Source organism: Falco biarmicus, chromosome 8 (assembly GCF_023638135.1).
Source record: "Falco biarmicus isolate bFalBia1 chromosome 8, bFalBia1.pri, whole genome shotgun sequence".
Lineage (NCBI taxonomy): Eukaryota > Metazoa > Chordata > Aves > Falconiformes > Falconidae > Falco > Falco biarmicus.
Genome location: NC_079295.1, coordinates 44,528,948 through 44,547,891, shown reverse-complemented (window position 1 = coordinate 44,547,891; position 18,944 = coordinate 44,528,948). Strand labels below are relative to the sequence as shown.

General features: G+C 37.2%; 1 protein-coding gene across 18 annotated transcripts in view; it reads left to right on the top strand.

Annotated features, from left to right (window-relative positions):
• The window catches only part of BAZ2B (bromodomain adjacent to zinc finger domain 2B), a 156,436-nt gene that overhangs the window by 84,638 nt on the left and 52,854 nt on the right, over positions 1–18,944 (top strand). For 11 of the 18 annotated variants that reach the window (XM_056348293.1, XM_056348287.1, XM_056348281.1 and 8 more), the window contains 8 exons: positions 284–477; positions 8,153–8,359; positions 9,018–9,416; positions 11,780–12,389; positions 13,677–13,973; positions 16,320–16,380; positions 16,951–17,059; positions 17,335–17,436. In XM_056348293.1, the coding sequence (XP_056204268.1) occupies positions 284–477; positions 8,153–8,359; positions 9,018–9,416; positions 11,780–12,389; positions 13,677–13,973; positions 16,320–16,380; positions 16,951–17,059; positions 17,335–17,436 (1,979 nt within the window). The remainder of the gene's footprint in view (positions 1–283; positions 478–8,152; positions 8,360–9,017; positions 9,417–11,779; positions 12,390–13,676; positions 13,974–16,319; positions 16,381–16,950; positions 17,060–17,334; positions 17,437–18,944) is intronic. The other 7 variants (XM_056348295.1, XM_056348294.1, XM_056348291.1 and 4 more) reach the window with 3 other exon arrangements.

Genomic DNA, 18,944 nt, shown 5'->3' with positions numbered 1-18,944 from the left:
GATGATTTCAGGTTTATTTTTTATTTCTTATTTCGCTCTTTACAGCATTGAATATGTTTGTCCTTTGAATCATGGGTGCTCTGTATGTTCTAATTAAAATAATTCCATCAGCAAATCAAAGTGACTCTTGGATGCAAATTTTAGTATATGTTGGGAGTAACCTGTGAGTAGTCTAGTGTCTTGTTATGTGTTTATTCAAGCTAGGTTAGTGTGACTGGAAAATCTTAAAGTATCTGCTAATTCAGAATTTTTAAGTGACACTTTGTAAATCTGTCATCTTAAGGTATAAATGGATCACTGAATGGGAACAGTACCACTGCAGTATCTGGTATCAGCACATCTGTACTATCCACTAGCATTGCAACATCAGCAGGACAAGTGAAAGCTATAACCTCAGGAGCAGGAGGCCGTAAATACAACCAGGAGCAAAACAAAGTTCAGCTTTTGGACACCAGAGCTGACAAAATCAAAGATAAGGTAAATATACAGAAAAAAACTTTTAAGATTCAGACAAAAAAATTGACATTTTCTGATGGTGCACAGCAGCATTTTTAAGTGTTCTCTCCCAGTAGAAAATGTTTTGGGTTTTTCATATTTATTAGAGCAAGATCTGTACACTTGTTGCCTCTGTTGTTGGTTTTTTTGTATTGGGGTGTCTTTTTTTAAAAATTATTTTTTGTTTGTTTTTTGACATGTTTATGAGTCAAAAGCTACATTTAACAGTAATTTCACTAGATAATATCTGTATGCAATAACATATTTTTACTTAATTTAATTAGGAAAATGAATATATTATTCTAACACTACTATTTGATACTACTATGTTAAAGTATAAATATTTTTATAATAATAACAGTAAGTAACCTATTATATCTGTTTAATTATGTTTTCTTGTAACTTAAAATATAAAAAATGTAAGAAACAAAATGACATTTTTAGACATTTATAGGAAGATGCTTTTCAGGGAGTAATTTCCTGTTTATCAGAAGAATGAAATATTATTAACAGCAGTGATTCAGCCAAAAATTTAAGACGGCCATCTAATGTAAAAAACATGAGTAGTCTCAGTGAGTTAGCAAACCTCCTTATATATTGACCCAAGTAGGCCTTAAGATCTTTGCTAATCTTGGAATCAAAACTATTCAGTCAAAGCACAGGAGGTGGGATACTGGGAGATGGATTACTGTCAGAACTGAAGATGAGGGAGTCATTCCCTACCGGCAGCCATCTAGGCTAAAATACTTTTATTTCTTGATATGTATTTTTTATTTTTGTTTTGTGAGTGAATTTGGCCTGTTGCTTTCTTTCTCTTTCTGTTATCGCATTACATTCAGGTCCCAAATCCGAGTGTTCTTAGGGGAGAGATTGGCATTTTTCAGAGGACAGTTGGTGTTTGCATGTATCTGCATCAAAATAGCTGTTAGCACTAAAATGGTTAACTTCTGTTTGTGTAGTGATACGTTTAATATATTGACATTAGGGAAAGTATTAACGTATTAAAAAACATTTCCCCTCAAAATGTTCTTCATGTGTTCAACAATTGACAGCTTCTGATGAAGGTATTAAGGTAGATACAGGTGTTTGGAAAATCTTAAGACTTCTTTTTTTCAGGGTTAAATACAAGAAATGGCTCTTCCCTTTCTAAAATTCTGCTTTTATCTTGGATATCTATGTGCAAAACATAAGCTTTGTTTCTGTGGTGCAGAGGTAAAGCTTTTTCCAGGTAATGCCTCTGTGTTTCTGACTATTACTGCAGTTACACAGAATACCAGAGAAATTACTACCTTTTAATATGTCCCAAAAATACCTTCCCAAAAGTTTGTATTGTAAATAAATGAACAGACTCTTTCTGTTCACTTTTTGGCTCTGTCTTTTCAGAAGAGCTGAGCTGGTTAAGCTAGCTACTTGTTAATATGAGTATCACTGAAAAATTCACCTTTCTGCTTTATTTTCAAATTTCATTCAGGATGTTTGTGAGCATTGTTATTTTCTCCTTTGTATTACCATTTGTCTTTAAGTATAAATTTTGTATCCTTGATACATTTTCCTTTTATGTGGGTGCTGATTTCACACTTCACTTCGAATTTGCTAAATACTGTTTGTTGTAAAACTGTGTGCTCAATAAATTAGTGTACCTCCTTTCTTGAATTTGTTTAATTTTGTATCTTAACATTTGAATTGTCTAATGCAGATAAATTTCAGGATGTCAACAGTTGTGCTTCTTAGGTTTTTCTAGTAATTTTTCTACTACTGAAGTGGAGTTTATTGTTCCTGGTCTTACTTGATACACTGACCTTTAATCTTAACTTCTTTTCCTCCAAAACTTTTTGAGGTAATTGGTATTTGTCAATGTAATGATTTGGACAAGCTTTTCCATTAAAATATACAGAATACTCTAAATGAGAAGTCCAACATGAGGAAAAGATCAACGAGATCTGATTCAACAAAAAAATAAAAATCAGTATTTTAATTTCAGTATGTTAGAATAAAGTCTCAACTGGAATTGAAGGCAGAGGAATAAGCAGGGCCAGTAGGTAGGTGAAGTATTTTGTGCTGGGCTTTGTACAAGTGATGTTACATTTTTAAATTTCAAAGTGTAACAACACTTTTGTCTTTTTCTGAAAAAGCAGTTTATTTTAAAACATTTTAGTTCTGAATGTTCCTTTCTTTAGGGTGTTAGTTTTTTTTTTAGTATTCATCTGCTGACTTCTTCAATCTTCAGTTGTAAATTTCTTTCGAGGTTGGTATTTAAAAAAAATACTTAGTTTTAATGAAAAGGCAAAGCTTATAGCAAGGTGTTTTTGCAGCAGAAAATCTAAAGAGTTACTTGCTGTGCAGTGTTTTTTTCCTGGCTGAATTCTAGTTCCATTGTCCTAACATCTTAGGGAATCCTATAGGACAGTCTGATAGTAAGTTGTATTTTGTAAGTTCTTTTGCCTGTAGTGTGTGAAAAACAACTTCTGAGTTGACAGAAGCATCTTATCTTCAAAGCTGTAGTTATTAGAAGTTCTCATCCAGTTCCTTTTGTCTAGGGTGTCTTATTTGATCATTCAGAGGGCTCTACGTACCAGACAATGATGAACTGGAATCTGTGTGAAACACGAGCTTAAAGTTGTGCCGTATCCTCACTCATCACTGTCTATTTGCAGCATATCATGTTATATCTGTTGTGCATAATGATGCTGTATTGAAGACAGATGTCATCATGATGATCTGAGATACTGTCCATTACTTCTTGCATACAAAAATTTGGTGACTGCATTACCTTTTACCTTTGCTGTGTTGCTCGCTGTGTTGGTAACTTCAGCATGCTTTAGTTGTCTTCTTTTAAGCCTGCCCTGTTTGTGGCCAAGATAAAACTGAATAAGCCAGATGCACTTTATAAATAGTCTGAATGTGCTGCTTCAGCCTCACAAAAAAAATATAAAGCTGCCCCTGTGTTAATTGGTGAATATTGTTATAGTGAACTTCTAGGATGAGGAAGGTCAGCAGGATTTTAGGTTGGTAAAGTGTCTTGTTTTCAGCTGGGACAGAATTAATTTTCCTCTTAGTTGCTGGTGCAGTGCCGTGTTTTGGATTTGACGTGAGAACAGTGTTGGTAACACACTGATGTTTTAGTTGTTCCTAAGTCATGCTTACTCTGCCAAGGACTTTGTTTCCCATGCTCTGCCAGTGAGGAGGGGCAGTAGAAGCCGGGAGGGAGCAGAGCCAGGACAGCTGACCCCGGCTAGCCCAAGAGCTATTCCATATCATGGAGCATCATGCTCGGTAAAGTGGGGGGAACTGGGAACTGGCCAGGGCCTGCCAATCGCTGCTGGGGGACTGGCTGGTCATGGGTCAGCGGGTGGTAAGCAGTTGTATTGTGCATCACCTAGGGCTTTTTTCTTCCTTCCCTTTGGATTTTGTTCTTCTCTCCTTCTCCTTCCTTTTCATTATTGTTGTTGTTATTATTGTTTTGGGTTTTTTTCTCCTATTTTATTTTAATTATTAAACTGTCCTTATCTCAACCCTTGAGTTTTACATCCTTTTCCAATTCTCCTCCCCATCCCTCAGGGGGTACTTAGTTTCTGGCTGGGGTTAAGCCACAAACATAAAGCAACAGTCTCCTGGGACAGAAGGCATAATGGGTGAACTTGAGTCTCATTTGGCTTAGAGAAAGCCCTCTACCATTAAGGGCACCTGGTGAGGTAGGAATCCCCTCCCAAGATCTTGTATCAGGAGCTTCTACTTACCTGGATTCCAGAATTAGCATCAGGACACTTGGTTATGAACTGTAGTCACATCCTTTACTTTTAATATCTCTTCTTGGCAATTACCATGGTATTTCCTTTATAAAACTCAGTAGTTTGAAATCATGACTGAAATGTTTCTAAACTACCACTTTAGTCACCTTTTCATGATACTATACCATTGTGTCATTAAGGTCAGGCTACTTTTCTTGGTTCTCGTGTTCGGTCTAGATTATTGATTTCTGAACAATGGACATTTTCAACTAGCATAACCATCCAGCAGATTTGCTAAAGTTAGTGAACCAAAATAAAATATGTAATTTATTATAATTGAACCCACTCTTGCATCAACTTCTGTGACTATATCGTGGCCTAGTTGAAGTGAAATTTGCTCTTTAATATAACTTCATAATTTATTTAATAGCCTGTATTTCTTGAAGAGTCTTTTATTGTCTTTTTCTAAATACTATATTATTTTATAAATATCTGCCTGGTCTTACATATATCTTTGGAAGTCTAATGCTCTCTCTTTTTTTTTTTCTTTCTTTCTTTCTAGTATATTTCAAATGAAGTAAACCAGTACTTTTTGGTTTGTACTTTTCCTTCTCTTTCTTGGCTATTTTCTTTTGTGTCAGCAAGCTTTTAGAATTTCTTGCAAGTTGTTTTTTTGTTGTTCTAAATGTTTTTACAGAGAGATTTTTCTTTACAGTTATGTTTTTGTCCTTCTGGCTTACATAATTTGAATTATTTCTTCTTTATGCATTTTACTGGCGGCCCCTGCCTTCCCCCTGCCCCCGCTGCTTTACCTTTTATGCTGGATTTGATAAAAACTTCTCCATCAAGATTAATCCTTTTATAGCCACTAAATGCACGAGTTTAAATTTCCCCTATCGTTACATTTTCTCTAAGCTACTAATTTGCCATCCATTCTTGTGGAATCCTGCTAATTCAACAGCTTTTATTGGTTTTATCCATGTCAAAAGATTCTATTTATTTGTGAAGTTAAAACTGCCTGGGAAGTGTTTGCATTTCATGGTGTAGTTAAGTGCCTGATGTGTTCTGAAGCATTTGATTGCTTACAAGTCACCCTAAATTTCATGTCAAAATTAGCTGTCCCTTTTCTTACTCGAGGTAATTCTTTGTGAGTCAGATTTAGTGTTGGATGTTGCTTGGCACTTGCCACCTCCTTTTTCATGAGAATGTGCCTGATTTCTTGTATGGTAGTTTTCTTGTGTTCTTGTCTGCAGTATGAAAAGATAGATTTGTAAGATACAGCAGCTAACACATTTTGTAAAGGTAGATGGACAGCAAAAGTTTTACAGTGTTCATGAGTGGAGGTAATTACTGTCGGTTAAGTAAGCACATGACATACTTTTTTTTTTTTTTTTCCAGACTGCTACATGCATCTCTGGGGAAGCTGATGCTATGAATATGTATTTCATCAGCATTGTGAATAAAGTGGATATTTCTGACTTTAGTATTATTGCAGTGTTTTAGGTGTTTCCCTTTGCACATACAGAGAAAAATGGAGAACCATGAAGGGGAAAACCCAGAAAAGGATTCTAGAGGTGTGATTCCAGGAGGCATTGTTACTTTTACTGCTTCAGATCATGGCCTTGTCCTTTGATCTTGACCTTCATGAAGAAATTCTGCATCTGTGCCAAATAGTAGACAGGAAGATACTTAAATATATGATGTAAAGGGTACCAGCAATGAAACATACAGGATATACCATAGACTGGCACAGTTACTTAGATCAATTTTTTTTTTTTAAGTCTCTGCATTCATTCAGATTGTTGTCCCTGCTGTGAAGTATTAACTGACACCTTTCTGAATTGAGCAGTGAAAAAATAAATCCAAATAAATACACTGAACGTTCTTAAGATTTCCCAACAGTGAAGCAATGCATGTGACAGTATGCAGAAGGTGTGATGATAGAAAGTATACTGTGTTCATCACAGGAATCAATAAAGAGAACATAGTTTTTAAAATAGAGATACCAGCCAATTGACAAACAGATGAAACTTAATCTACCTACTGCTTACATGTTTCATAGCTATTTTACAAAGTAAATGGAATCCCATTGCTGTGGGCAGCTCAGTCCTGTGCAGCAGCTCGCTCGCTGTCCCCACAGTGGTTTGAGGACAGAATTGAAGGGTAAAAGCATGAAAACTCTTGACTTGAGAGAAAGGCAGTTTAATGGAGAAGGCAAAAGTTGCACGCACACAGGCAAAGCAAAGGAAGGAATTCACTCACTGCTTCCCACCGGCAGGCAGGAGTGCAGCCACTTCAGGAAAGGGGGCTGGAGAAGACAAATGACTTAACTCTGAACGTCCCCCTTCCTCCTCCTTTCGGCTGCTGAGCGTGATGTCATGTGGTCTGGAATATCCCTTGGGTCAGCCGGGGTCAGCTGTCCCAGCTGTGCCCCCCCCAACCCCTCGTGCCCCCCGCCAGCTGGCTGGCAGGGCAGGGCAAGGGGCAGAACGGCTGTGACACTGCGCAAGTGCTGCTCAGCGGTAACTCACACACCCCTCTGCCATCAGCGCTGCTTTGGCCACAGGTTCCAGACCCAGCACCACAGCAGCTACTATGAGGAAAAATTAAACTCTATCCCAGCCCAAACCAGTACACCCGCTTAGAAGAAAGTTTGTCATGTTCTCCCACTAATTTAAGTGAATTTCTTCTTCATAAGACAAGGATCTTTGACATAAAATTGCTCGCTCTTCTTAGCTTCTTGTTTCATGATGCACCTACCATAAAAAAATAGTCAACTTTTTGGGAAAGGTTTGTTAAGAAAACTTTTTTTTTTAAAGCAGTTTTTCTCTGTTGATTCTGTCAGCGTTTTTATTTAGGATTGCTGCCGCTTTGCCCTCCAGTCACCTACATTTGCTGTCTACCTCTCTTCCCTTGGTCTAATTCTAACCTTAGAGTTCCCTCAGGCACTCCACGTGCCCTGTTTAGATGCCACAGAACACTTGCTGCTGCTGCCTGGCACCTGTAATCTTGTTTCATGTTGCTCTCCCTTCGAACATGATTCTGTGAACTCTTCAATCTTAAATACGCTTTAATGTAGTAACACATACTTTCATGCCTGTCTCACAGCTTGAGTCCATGTGTACCTCCTTCAGACACGGTTGTGAAATACACACATGAGTTTTAGTTAACTCACCGAAAAGCTAACTCTCCTCATCCATTGCGCTTTAAAACCTGATCTTGTCGTATCAACATTTTGGAATTCCTGTGTTTTTTACACCTTCTGTTTCTACATTCTTGTGTGTTGCTGCTTTTACTTTCCCATTCTGGTCTGCAAATTTGTTCTTTCCAAGAATTTAAATGTAATATAGTTGGCAGAGTATTTCAGCAGATTTTGGTCCATTTTTCAGAAGCAAATTTCAGAAGCAATGTGATGAACATACTCTTTTCAGTCCTCAAAACCTTAGATTGCTGAACAGTGCATACTGTGAAACTCAAGTTCAGTAACACATTTAAATGGATGTATCGCTGAAACATATTGATGAATCTAATATGTATTGTTCTTTCTATGTTAGTTTGCAATAAAGCTTTTTGTTTTAAATTTTTTTGGAAGCAATAAATTCTGCTGAGGTTTGCAAGACCTTGAATTCAGGCCAATTTTTCTAGGTGTAAAATTTAATATATTGCTTGGAAATATAGTGATGCCAACTGTTCTGTCAGTGTGTGTTGTCAGAAAAATACTTTAGTAGAACCTTGTGACCAGTTTTTCATTTTCATCATCTTGTGCAGCACTTTTTTCTCTTCAGTCTTCTGCGAAGGCAGGCACTTGTGTTCAGGGATTGCAGCTTTACTCCAAAGTCTCACTGTGTTTTTGTTTTAAAGATACGCATAGTAATAAGATATAACAGATTAAAGCTGAACTATTAATAGAGCGTTCGTCTTCCTGGTAGAAGCCCAGAAAAAAAGCGGTGGAAAGCTCTAGTAACAGCGACAGTGATTCAGGCTCCTCTTCAGACACCTCAAGTGAAGGCATAAGCAGTAGTGACTCCGATGATCTAGAGGAGGATGAAGAAGAGGAGGAGGACCAGAGTGCTGAAGAGAGTGAAGATGATGAATCTGATTCTGAAAATGAAGCACATTGCAAAAACAAGAACAAGGTATGACACCTTGCTCTTCTGCTCAGTCTTGTCACTGAAAGTCATTTGTGACAAATTGACCTGTTCACGTTCGTACTAGCGAGCGGTTATTTAACTGCACATTAATGAATGCTAAGAATACTCCTTTTGGTTTTGCTTCAGGGTTTTCTGGGTTTTCTTTTTGCTTCCTTTGTGTGCATGCTTATGTGTGTGGTGGTGTTCTTTATGGGCTAGGAGTTTAACAGTCAGTAGACTCGTTATAAAGCGGGAAATCGAAAGAAATTAAGTGCTGTGTGCTGATAGCATATTGGAAGTATATCTTTCTATGGATGTTGCTTTGGCAGTTGCTTTTTTCCTAGTAGAGCTACTACTTTTCCTGGGAGCCAATAGAAGAACAAAATTGGAATCTTGGGTATCCTTTTAAGTTTACAGTCAAAAATACATTTAAAACCAACCATGGTTTAGTACTCCTCCTCTACTAAATGTTGTTTTCATGTGCTGAAACTATATGTGGAAAAAAATCCCTAAACAATATATGGCAAGACTGATTTAAAAATTACTATTGCTCATCCTCTGTCAAGAATAGTATAATTGTTTCACGGGGACTGATGATGTACTTTTTTTTTAAAAAGATCTTTAATTGATCTCATGTGAACGGTTGAAAATATATATTTTGCAGGTGCTAATGCATAGTGGTGTAACAGATACGAAAAGTGATGGACAAAAACCACATGAAAAGTCCCAAGAAAAAAGACCACACCAGCAGATACCTCTTGTGTCTGATTCCCAGACTCACTCATCATTCCAGTCCCAGCAGAAGCAGCCTCAGGTTTTGTCACAGCAGCTTCCGTTTATTTTCCAAAGCTCTCAGGCAAAGGAGGAATCTGTGAACAAACACACAAGTGTAATACAGTCTACAGGATTGGTTCCCAATGTGAAACCTTTGTCTTTGGTACATCAAGCCAAAAAGGAAACCTATTTAAAACTCATAGTTCCTTCCCCTGATCTACTCAAAGCAGGGAATAAAAATACCTCTGAAGAATCTATCTCTTTGACCAGCGATGTAAGATCAAAACGGGTGAGTAAAAAATGACTGTTTTTTTGATCATTTGTAACCTGCGTTGACTGCTTAATGAGTTGCAACATTCTGCTATAATACGATTTTTTTTTAAATTATGTGTATATTTATTTTCATATCATGGTTTTTTTATCATGTTCTTAGGGTTGATGCAGATTTCTGAGTTATGTAAATTAACACAAATTTTGTGGGTAGAACTGTGGTGGTTGTTCTTTTGGGGTTTTTTTTGTTGCTGTTGCTGCTACTTTTTTTTTTAAAGAGCAGCAAATAATATGCTTTAATTTTGGAGTTGATCCACTCTGCATTACAAGTGCTCTGAACTATTCCATAACTTCATCTTGGAGAAGAGTCATGTATTTGGCAGTTCATGTATGCATGCCCGAATGTATACACAGTGTGATCGTATACACAACTTACTGTCACATCGTGCCAAACTTGAGTTTCATGCTCATCACACAGCAGAACTTTACAGCTCAGCTGAAAGCAATCACTGTAGTGGTGAGGGTAATGGGTACAGAGAAAGCAAAGGATTTTGTCATGCATTTCTTAAGGAAGATGAGCAGCTAAAATCAACATCAAAACAAGAAAAGTACTCATGGGTTAATTGTTTTGGATATTTTCTCTGTGCTGTTCCTAGTTTGAGTCAGTACTCTGATTTAATACTTTCCCTATCCAGTATGTAAGCATGGCTTTGCTTTGTGTTAAGTCAGATAGTTTTAAGTCAAAGTAATTAAAATTACCTTGTTTAATAATTGGTTTCAACAAAATAGTTGAAAGCTTCTTTTTTTTTAAAAAAAAGTTAGATTTAATCTTGGAATTTTTTTGCTATTTAAAGACAGAAGGATATTGGTGCACTGACAGCTATTAAAACTCAGTATGGCCATCGCAATAAATCTTGATTTTCCTTTTTCCTGGTTAGGAATCTGCGGAATGTTTAGATGTGTCTATCTTAGCAGTTCTGTAGTTCAGAAAAATTCTTTCTAGATTCTCAGTTTATTTTGTTAATGGTGATTGTCATGACTAGTGGAGAATGTTCATGATTTCAATTCAGTTAGATTAGAAGAGAATAAAAATCGAGCATTTTAGAAGGGTTGAGGCTTGATAGGTATATATGTGTGTATATATATTTACACGCACACACACACACAAAAAAGTGCATTTACCAAGGCAAGTTTCATTGTTACAAATCAACTTTATTTTAAACTAAGTAGTATTGGTGAAGAGTAAACTGAACCCTGAACATAGCTACACTCAGTCCCTGGTGAGGGCAGAAAAATATTTTTATCACATAGTTTCTATCCCTAGACCAGAAGAGAAACAATATTTTTCCTTTGAACTCCCAGTTACTTCGTAAAATTCATTAGTTAATCATTTACCTGGAATGGTTAAATAAATTACAATTATGAAAACACAGGTCTTTGACATTGGAAGAGACTTCTGCTGTCAGTTTTAGGTTATGAGTCTTTAGCTGATGATACATCACCCATTTAGTCATTTGATTTCTTTAAAATTTTTACTGGAAACATGCACTGTGTGAATATTTATTTTACAGGTTTTCATAATTCCATGCTCAGTTTTAAATGTTAGTAACTTCAATAATGTATTGTATTTGACTTAATATTTAAAAAAATATTTCAAATGCAGCATCTTTATCCATCCTATTAATTTTTCTCCATCAAAGATTATGTATTTTCTTTTTCCTTGGAAGTGTCTTGACAGTAAAGACAGTGTGAACTTTACATGCATTTGTCAGCCACTACCGATTAAGTTTTACCTTAAGAACTTTCAAGTACTACTGTTTCAGAGTTAAAAAGCTAGCATATCACAGTACTTCTGAGTAATACCTTTTCCCCATTTTTTAAAATATTTTTCTATGCCAAGACCCTTCTCTTGGTTTTCTGCTAGTGTTGTAGCCATTAGAGTGTTGTATTTACCTTGTGCTTTAAAATGAACAAACTACTAAAGCTAAGTTGACATTCACTACTGAGATTTTTATGTGCTGAAATGAGTAACAAGTGGGGTTTTTCCTATGCCAGCATATAAATCCTTTTAAAAAAAATTCTTTTTTCAAGATGCTTAATATCTTTATGAAAATCAGTCTAGAGTGATGTAGCAAGTGAGAAAGCTTCCTTGCATAATTTAGATCGGCTTCATCTTGAGTTCAGTATGTCTTTTTCTGCTTGTTTTACAGTGAAAATCACGACTTACATAACTTGTAGTTACTCATCTCTTCCGTGGCACCTACTTTTGACCTGCTAAAAATAGCTTAGCAGATGTTTTAAGATCTCATAGAGTTCACCTGCCTGCATACTAAAAAAAATAAAATGTCAGCATTTTATTCCTCTGTCTTCTTATTTCTTTAGGAACAATATAAACAGACATTCCCAGCAGCACAGCTAAAGAAACAGGAATCATCTAAGAACCTGAAGAAGGTTATTGCAGCTTTGTCAAGCCCCAAATCAACATCTAGTTCACCAGCTCATCAAAAACTCACATCCTTGGAAAACAACCATTCTAATCCATTCCTGACAAATGCACTTTTAGGTAATCACCAACCCAATGGAGTTATTCAGAGCGTCATCCAGGAGGCTCCTCTTGCGCTTACTACGAAACTGAAATCCCAGACCAAGATCAATGAAAGTGTAGCCATTTCTAGTAGTGCCCCCTTTTCTTTGCCAGTAAACTTGAGTGCATGTGGGAAAAAAACAGCTGGTAACCGGACACCTGTTATGCCCTCTACCTCTCCTGTGTTACCTGGTTCAGGAAAGGATAAACCAGTCAGCAATAATGCAGTAAACGCAGTAAAAACACAACACCGCCTTCATTCTGCAAAACTGGTGGTGGAGCAGTTCAGAGGGGTAGACTCAGATGCCCCCAGCAGTAAGGACTCTGACGACTCAAATGACGATGACGACGATGATGAAGATGAAGATGAGGACGATGAAGATGATGATTCTGATGATAGCCAATCAGGTGGTTTAACCTTTTTAATAGGAAAAGCAGAAACTTCATTTTTTGAGTGTTGAAAACATGCATTTCCCACCATACGTTAAAATGGGGGTAGGAACTTTTGGGGTGGCATGGCCCAGAGCGTCCTACAGACAGTAGGAAAGTAGCACGTCTCCCATTGTGTCATATCCAAAGTCATATTTTGGGTGTTCCGATCCTTGGTCATATGGCAGGTATATTTTCAGCTGTCCTGGTAAGATGGCTCCCCAGCCTTCAGGAAAGGCTGGCAGAGACCTACCTTCCAGATCAGTTACCCAGCCTGCAGCTTGTGTACTGCTCATGTGGCAGGGTGCTGGGGAAGGAGATGGAGAAAATAGGCTGGCTGATGGTTAATTATTCTGGCAGGCAGAGGCCATCTGCAGAACAGGCTGTCCAGCCTGAGCGGGACTAAACAAAGGCCTTCAAATTGTCGAGAGTGGCAAGAAAAGTACATTTCCAGGCTTCACGCAAGGAGCACAGTAGTCAATGAGCAAGATAAAAGTACCAGGACAGTTGTAAGGGCTGCAGTGTTCATGGATAGCATTCCGACTACTGTTTCAAAGGCTCTGAAGCAATACAGAAAGGCAAGGCCTGTTGTTAAAGTTGAGTGTATTCCTAGTAACTCTGTGCTCCCCTGTGTGCACGTATCCCTTGGGTCCAGCTTCACCTTCATCATTCTCTTTCCCCCTCATCGACACACCTTATACTAATCCTCTTTCTCTCCCTCACAGCTGCAGCCTGTCTTCAGCGCCTTATGCTGTCTGCCCTTTACTCTGTCTCTAACTCTTCCTTTGCCCAGGTTGCCATACTTCCGGTTCTGACACCTTTCAGCCTGTACCCAGATCCATCATTTGCTTCCTCTTCATGCTAGGCTTCACAAGCTGTAAAGAGCCTTTCCTGCAGTAGTGTTCAACCACTGCCTGGCTCACAGGGCACATGTCATAGCTGTAGCTTATTCTAGGGTAAACAAATCTTTTAAAATACTGCACCTTCTGTCTCTCATCTCCTCATGGAAAAGCAAAGAATTCCATCTGAAACAACAGTGCATTATCATGCAGAATTACTTTATGCTGTCATATAGTCATTTAAATTTTAGGTAGTTAATTATAACCACCTATTTATACTCCAGAGATGTTATACAAAAAAAAATAAAGTTAGGAAAGCTTCTTATTTAATAAGACAAAAGACTTTGCAGGTGTTAGAGCTTAAATGTATTTGCTGGTAGTTATAAAGTCATAATGTGCCTTTTGCCACACTTCTTTTTTTACACAGAGTCTGACAGCAATTCTGAGTCAGATACAGAAGGGTCTGAGGATGAAGATGACGAGGATGATAAAGACCAAGATGAATCAGATACAGACACTGAGGGAGAAAAACCTCCACTGAAACGGCGTAAAACTTCATCCTCTGTGAAGAGCTCTTCCATTGGTCTTGCAGCTCATTCCACCCCACTTAATCTTCAAGTAGCAAAGACCCCAAGCTCTGCGCCAGCTGCCTTATGTCCTGAGTCCCAGCCTGCGGTTTTCCTTGGGACAGCACCATCTGCTCTTACACCAAGTACACACTGTGGTATCTGAATGTCTTTTATTAGAGTACAGTGTAACATCTAAGCAGCATGTGATGTAAAAGTAGTTATAAAATGGTTTAGACACTGGTATGAAGTGGTATCTCAACCTAAACCCCCCCATTTTTGTATTGAGAACAGTCATTCACTGCAACCGCCTCCACAGGGATGTGGTAGAGTCCCCATCACTGGAGATCTGGAGGTTTTCAAGATGTGGTTGAACAGGGTGCTAGATAATCTCATGTAAGCTCCCTTTCCCATGAAAGGCTAGGCCAGATGATCTCTTGGGATGCCTTCCAACCTGGGCTGTTCAGTGATTCTGTGAGCTTTTCACGAGTGTTTGCAACAGATGTTAAAATCAGTCAGCAGAATTGCAAGTTCTCAAGACATGAGCATTACATTTAGTCCAGGATGTTTTAGCTCATATTGTTATTTGAGAGAAGGTAGGATGAAATAGCCAGAGTTTATATTTATTACATTAAAAACACTTCATTGTTTAGTGTTTGTTATTTACCATTTTATTCTAAACGTTGTTATTATTTCTGATTTCTGAGCATCATAGCTTGCATTCTGAATCTTAAATTTCTGCCCCTTCCTCAACAAATTTAATAACTGTATTTAGTTAAAATCTAACTTTGTTATGCTTACAAAATTCTCAGTAGAATTTGTGGATTACTTGCAAGGAATTATTTTTAAAAGGTTCATGAAAAATACATTTAGCGTTTGCGTGATGTTATATAGTGTTTATAATCCCTCATTTGCTGGCTGATTTGTAAGATTTGAGTAATTACTACTGCTACAGAAAAGAATGCTTTTCTGAAAATCATACTTCTCAATTTGCATGGTAACAGTTAAATGAAATTGCGTGTTTACTACATATAATTAGAAACTTGATACTTAATTAACATGCAAGTGAACAGATTTCAGATATATATTTTTTATATTTATGTCCAGTGGAATAGGGATTTCTTTCCATGTCATCAAGGGCATTAACCTCTGAGGCAGTGTAATGTGATCTACTTAATATTTTTCACAGAAACAGGCCTGTTAATCACACAGTTTGTAAAAGAGTTCCTATACATTAGGTGTAATCCAGATCATTAAAATGTTGATATTTTTCCTCAGGAATCTGTGTTGATTTTAAGGTATTTTGAAAAGGCTGATAGTGGATTTTTGTCTGTTTATATAGGTGGGAGGTAGAATAAACTAATTTTGAGTCCATGATTTAGATGTAGGACTTCTTCAGTCATACAATTAAAGTATTTTTGTGTCCATTTTAGCTAAAGCTAGTCCCTCCCTGAAGAGGTCTTTTGTCTCTTCTTAGTACCTGTTTGTCACTGCACAACTCATCTTTTCGATTCATTGTATTTGGACAAGCAATCTCCCTCCCTCCACTGTGACTATTAAAAGTAAGATAACAGTCATGGTAGTTTAAGAGTGCAGACATGTCCAAGAAGCTTGCCATTCAAGCGTGGGCAATTCTGCAGTGCTTTCTGGAGGGAACTCTAGGCAGTTGCTTCCAGATCATGCAGGCATCTCAGCTGGAAACCTGTGCCATTGCGCCATTGGCCCAGTATGATACTCCTTCGGACTGTAAGAGATTGGAGCAAGTTTTGAGCAGACGATGCTCTCTCATGTCCATTTCCACAGGGAAGGAGATATGTCACATTGTTTACACAAGGTCCAAACTACCTTTCTTGAGAAACCTATCTTCCAAAAGCTTGTCTATGTACACAGCTCCTGTCCTGCAGCATGCTCAGAGGGGCCTGAGAAAAGTATCAGCCTTTGGCACTCTAAACCCTGTGTTTGGTGGTTGCCTCTATCATATTATCAATTCAGTCTCATGACTAGCACCAAACACAACATCTGTTTGAACTTTGAAAAGCTGGAATAATCCTGAAAATTTTCTGCATTTGGCAGTTGACTGCAGTCTACATGCAGTGTTCTTTGAAGGCTAAGCCTGTTATACTGTATGGATTTTTAAAGTAAAGAGTGTTTTCATTTTCTTCTTCTGTACTGAAAAAATTTAAATATGGTCTACAATAGAAAAACAGGTGTGCAAGGAATTATTTTAGCAATATCTGAGAGCCAAACAAGGCAAACAGTTCAGTATGGCATAATTAGGTTTTCTTCTGTTTACAATTTTAGAAGATGTTGTTAAAGGAAGCTTAGAGGAAAATGTTTTTCAGGGGGATAATAGTTACATTAATTTTCTTGGTAGTTGAGGTGTGTAATGGTTAGAGTGTAGAAATTATCTTTTGGTTTAGGGATGTAGGAATAAAAAGTATATTTGAGGAACATGTTTTCATTTTGCAAATTCTCTTAGGTGTTAATCAGAAATTTTGTTTTAGGTATTTCAAAAAGACGACGAGTAACAGATGAACGGGAGTTGCGTGTTCCTCTTGAATATGGGTAGGTTGTGTATATACTTGCTATTCCTTCAAGGGAAATAATATTTCAAAAGTCAGTTTGTAGAGAAATGACTGTTGAAAAGAATTTGAGGCTGAATACTGAGGAAAGGGATTGAACAATTCAGATTTCCAGCTGAGAGTGACTGTGGAGCTCTTTAAAAGTGTTAGCATACTTCATAGGTTAATTTTTGTGCATTAGATTTGCTCTTTTACAACCATGACCTTTCTCTTAGCAGTTTTGCCGCTGGAAATTAATCCTGATGGTTAGATCTGAGCCAGTATAGACTCCAAATAACTCCATGAAATGTAGTTCTAAGCCATTTTAAATCTGGTAATATCTGAAGTAACTTGATTCCAGTAAATCCTTATATAGTCAGTTTGGACAATAACAATTTTAACAACAATTTAATAACAATTTTGGATAATAACCGTTTCTGGGTTTGCCTATCTGATTTATGATACTCTTGTTACATTTTAGTTCTGTGCCTTTTTCCTTTTATGTAAAAATCTTAAATTTACATTACTTTTTAAAAAGTGTATTATTGTGTGCAACTATTTCATATTACTCTAGTTGGCAAAGAGAAACCCGAATAAGAAACTTCGGTGGTCGTCTTCAAGGAGAAGTGGCATATTTTGCACCTTGTGGAAAGAAGCTGAGACAGTATCCTGAAGTAGTAAAGGTACATTAATTTTTTTTAACATCTGTGTTCTAATGCTACTAAGCATGCTTACAATTAAGAAATGTCATTTTTTTCCCTCCAATAAAGATACTTATTTCAAAACATCCTGTGATATGAGGCATAATGTATCTCAGCCTGTTGCTGATTTGATCTCCTATAAATGCATATCCCTTTGATAGAATATGCAAAACATTACACTCACTAAGTTAGCTGTACATCAAAGCTGAGTTGTAATTGTTTACAAGCTGAAGTGGAAAAATATGTGATTTTTTCAGTATCTCAGCAGAAATGGAATAATGGATATCTCAAGGGACAATTTCAGCTTCAGTGCAAAAATAGGAGTGGGTGACTTCTATGAAGCCAGAGATGGACCGCAGGTATCCACTTTTTAAAAAGTAAAGTCTTTGATCCAAGGAACCTTAACTTAAATTTAGTTGAAGTAATTTTTGCTACAAACGGAAGCATTGCCTGTTCTTAGCTAATTCTTTCTAAAAATTGTGCATATTTCTTAATAGTAGTTATATTGAGATGCTGAGAGCTTGATCCTGGGCAGTGCTGAAAACTGCTCCTCTCAGTGATTTTATTAGGAGGTTGCAGGAGCTCAGCATGCTTTATGATCAGCTCGAAACTTGGATTTGTCTAGTACAAAAGAACTCTGAGCTACATGTTTTATCTTAGTCAGTATTTAGATATTTCTGACTAGAGCTCTTACTTCTTCCTTTACTGTATAAACATAACTTTGATAGTAGTTTGTGTATGCGTTAAATCACACTCTTTTCATGTATTCATATGCATTATATATATACACACACACAAAATCCGTGTTTATATAGAAGTGATTTCTGTATCCAGAATACAGTCTTAAGCTTCCTAAAGCATGAGCTTTTTCTGGGAAGAAAAGCTGATTTATACTAGTTATGCTTTACAGTGGTAGAACTGTTAGACTTTGTGAGGATAAACCACACAAGGATAAGTATAAAATTAGAATTTTAAGGAAATGAATATTATGTTTGTGCCATACTTTGTAACTGTATTCTGGTCATGTTGCCACTTCTTCAGGATGTGCATGAAAAATTTTGGACTTCTGTAATTGAATATGTTTGCTTCTTTAAAAGATAAGTATACTGAATATGCTACTACAGGAAGGTGGACAGACATCGGGCTCTCGGCAGTCTTAAATTCAGGCTCTAGTTAAGTCTTATGTCCATGTGATACCCTGTAGAAATACGTAACATTTAAATAGTATAAATTTAAAAGCAATGAAGACTGAGTTCATAGTAAGCAGCTGCTTCTAGGTGGTGCTTCCTGATTCCTGGCTTTCAGGGTAAAGCATCGCTAAATCCTCTTCATGTTTGGCCTTCATAAATCAACAATTACAAGTTCACGTAGTTGTGAACTTCATTATGTGCCTGAATGGCTTGATTGAAATAATTCCTTACGCTGTGAGCACAATAATGTCAGGGTATCTGCTGTCTTTTTACTCTGTCACCTTTTTTGTGCCTGTGCCCATCTATTCTATTCCTTCATTAGTCTTGTCCCCTTTTCTAGTTATCTCTTTCTCCTCTTTCATTCATGAGGTGTTTTGCAGCTTTTGCCCTTTTTTGATACTGAACACTTGAGAATGAAGGCATCGGGAGGGGCGGGTTTCTGTAGGCACAGTTGGCAATAAGAACATGAAGTTGATGTACACAATCTTGCTGTAGTTTCCGCTTGTATAGTTTATGGTAGGTTCCACTGAGACTTGGTTAGACAAGGGAAAAGTTTTTGGTGGGGCAGGCAGGGGGAAGGGGGCAAAGGCAGCTGCTTCAGGTGTGCTAAAACATTTACATTTTGTGTGTGAAAATTTCAATGAGATTTTAATTTAAACAGTGGAGCTACACTCAGG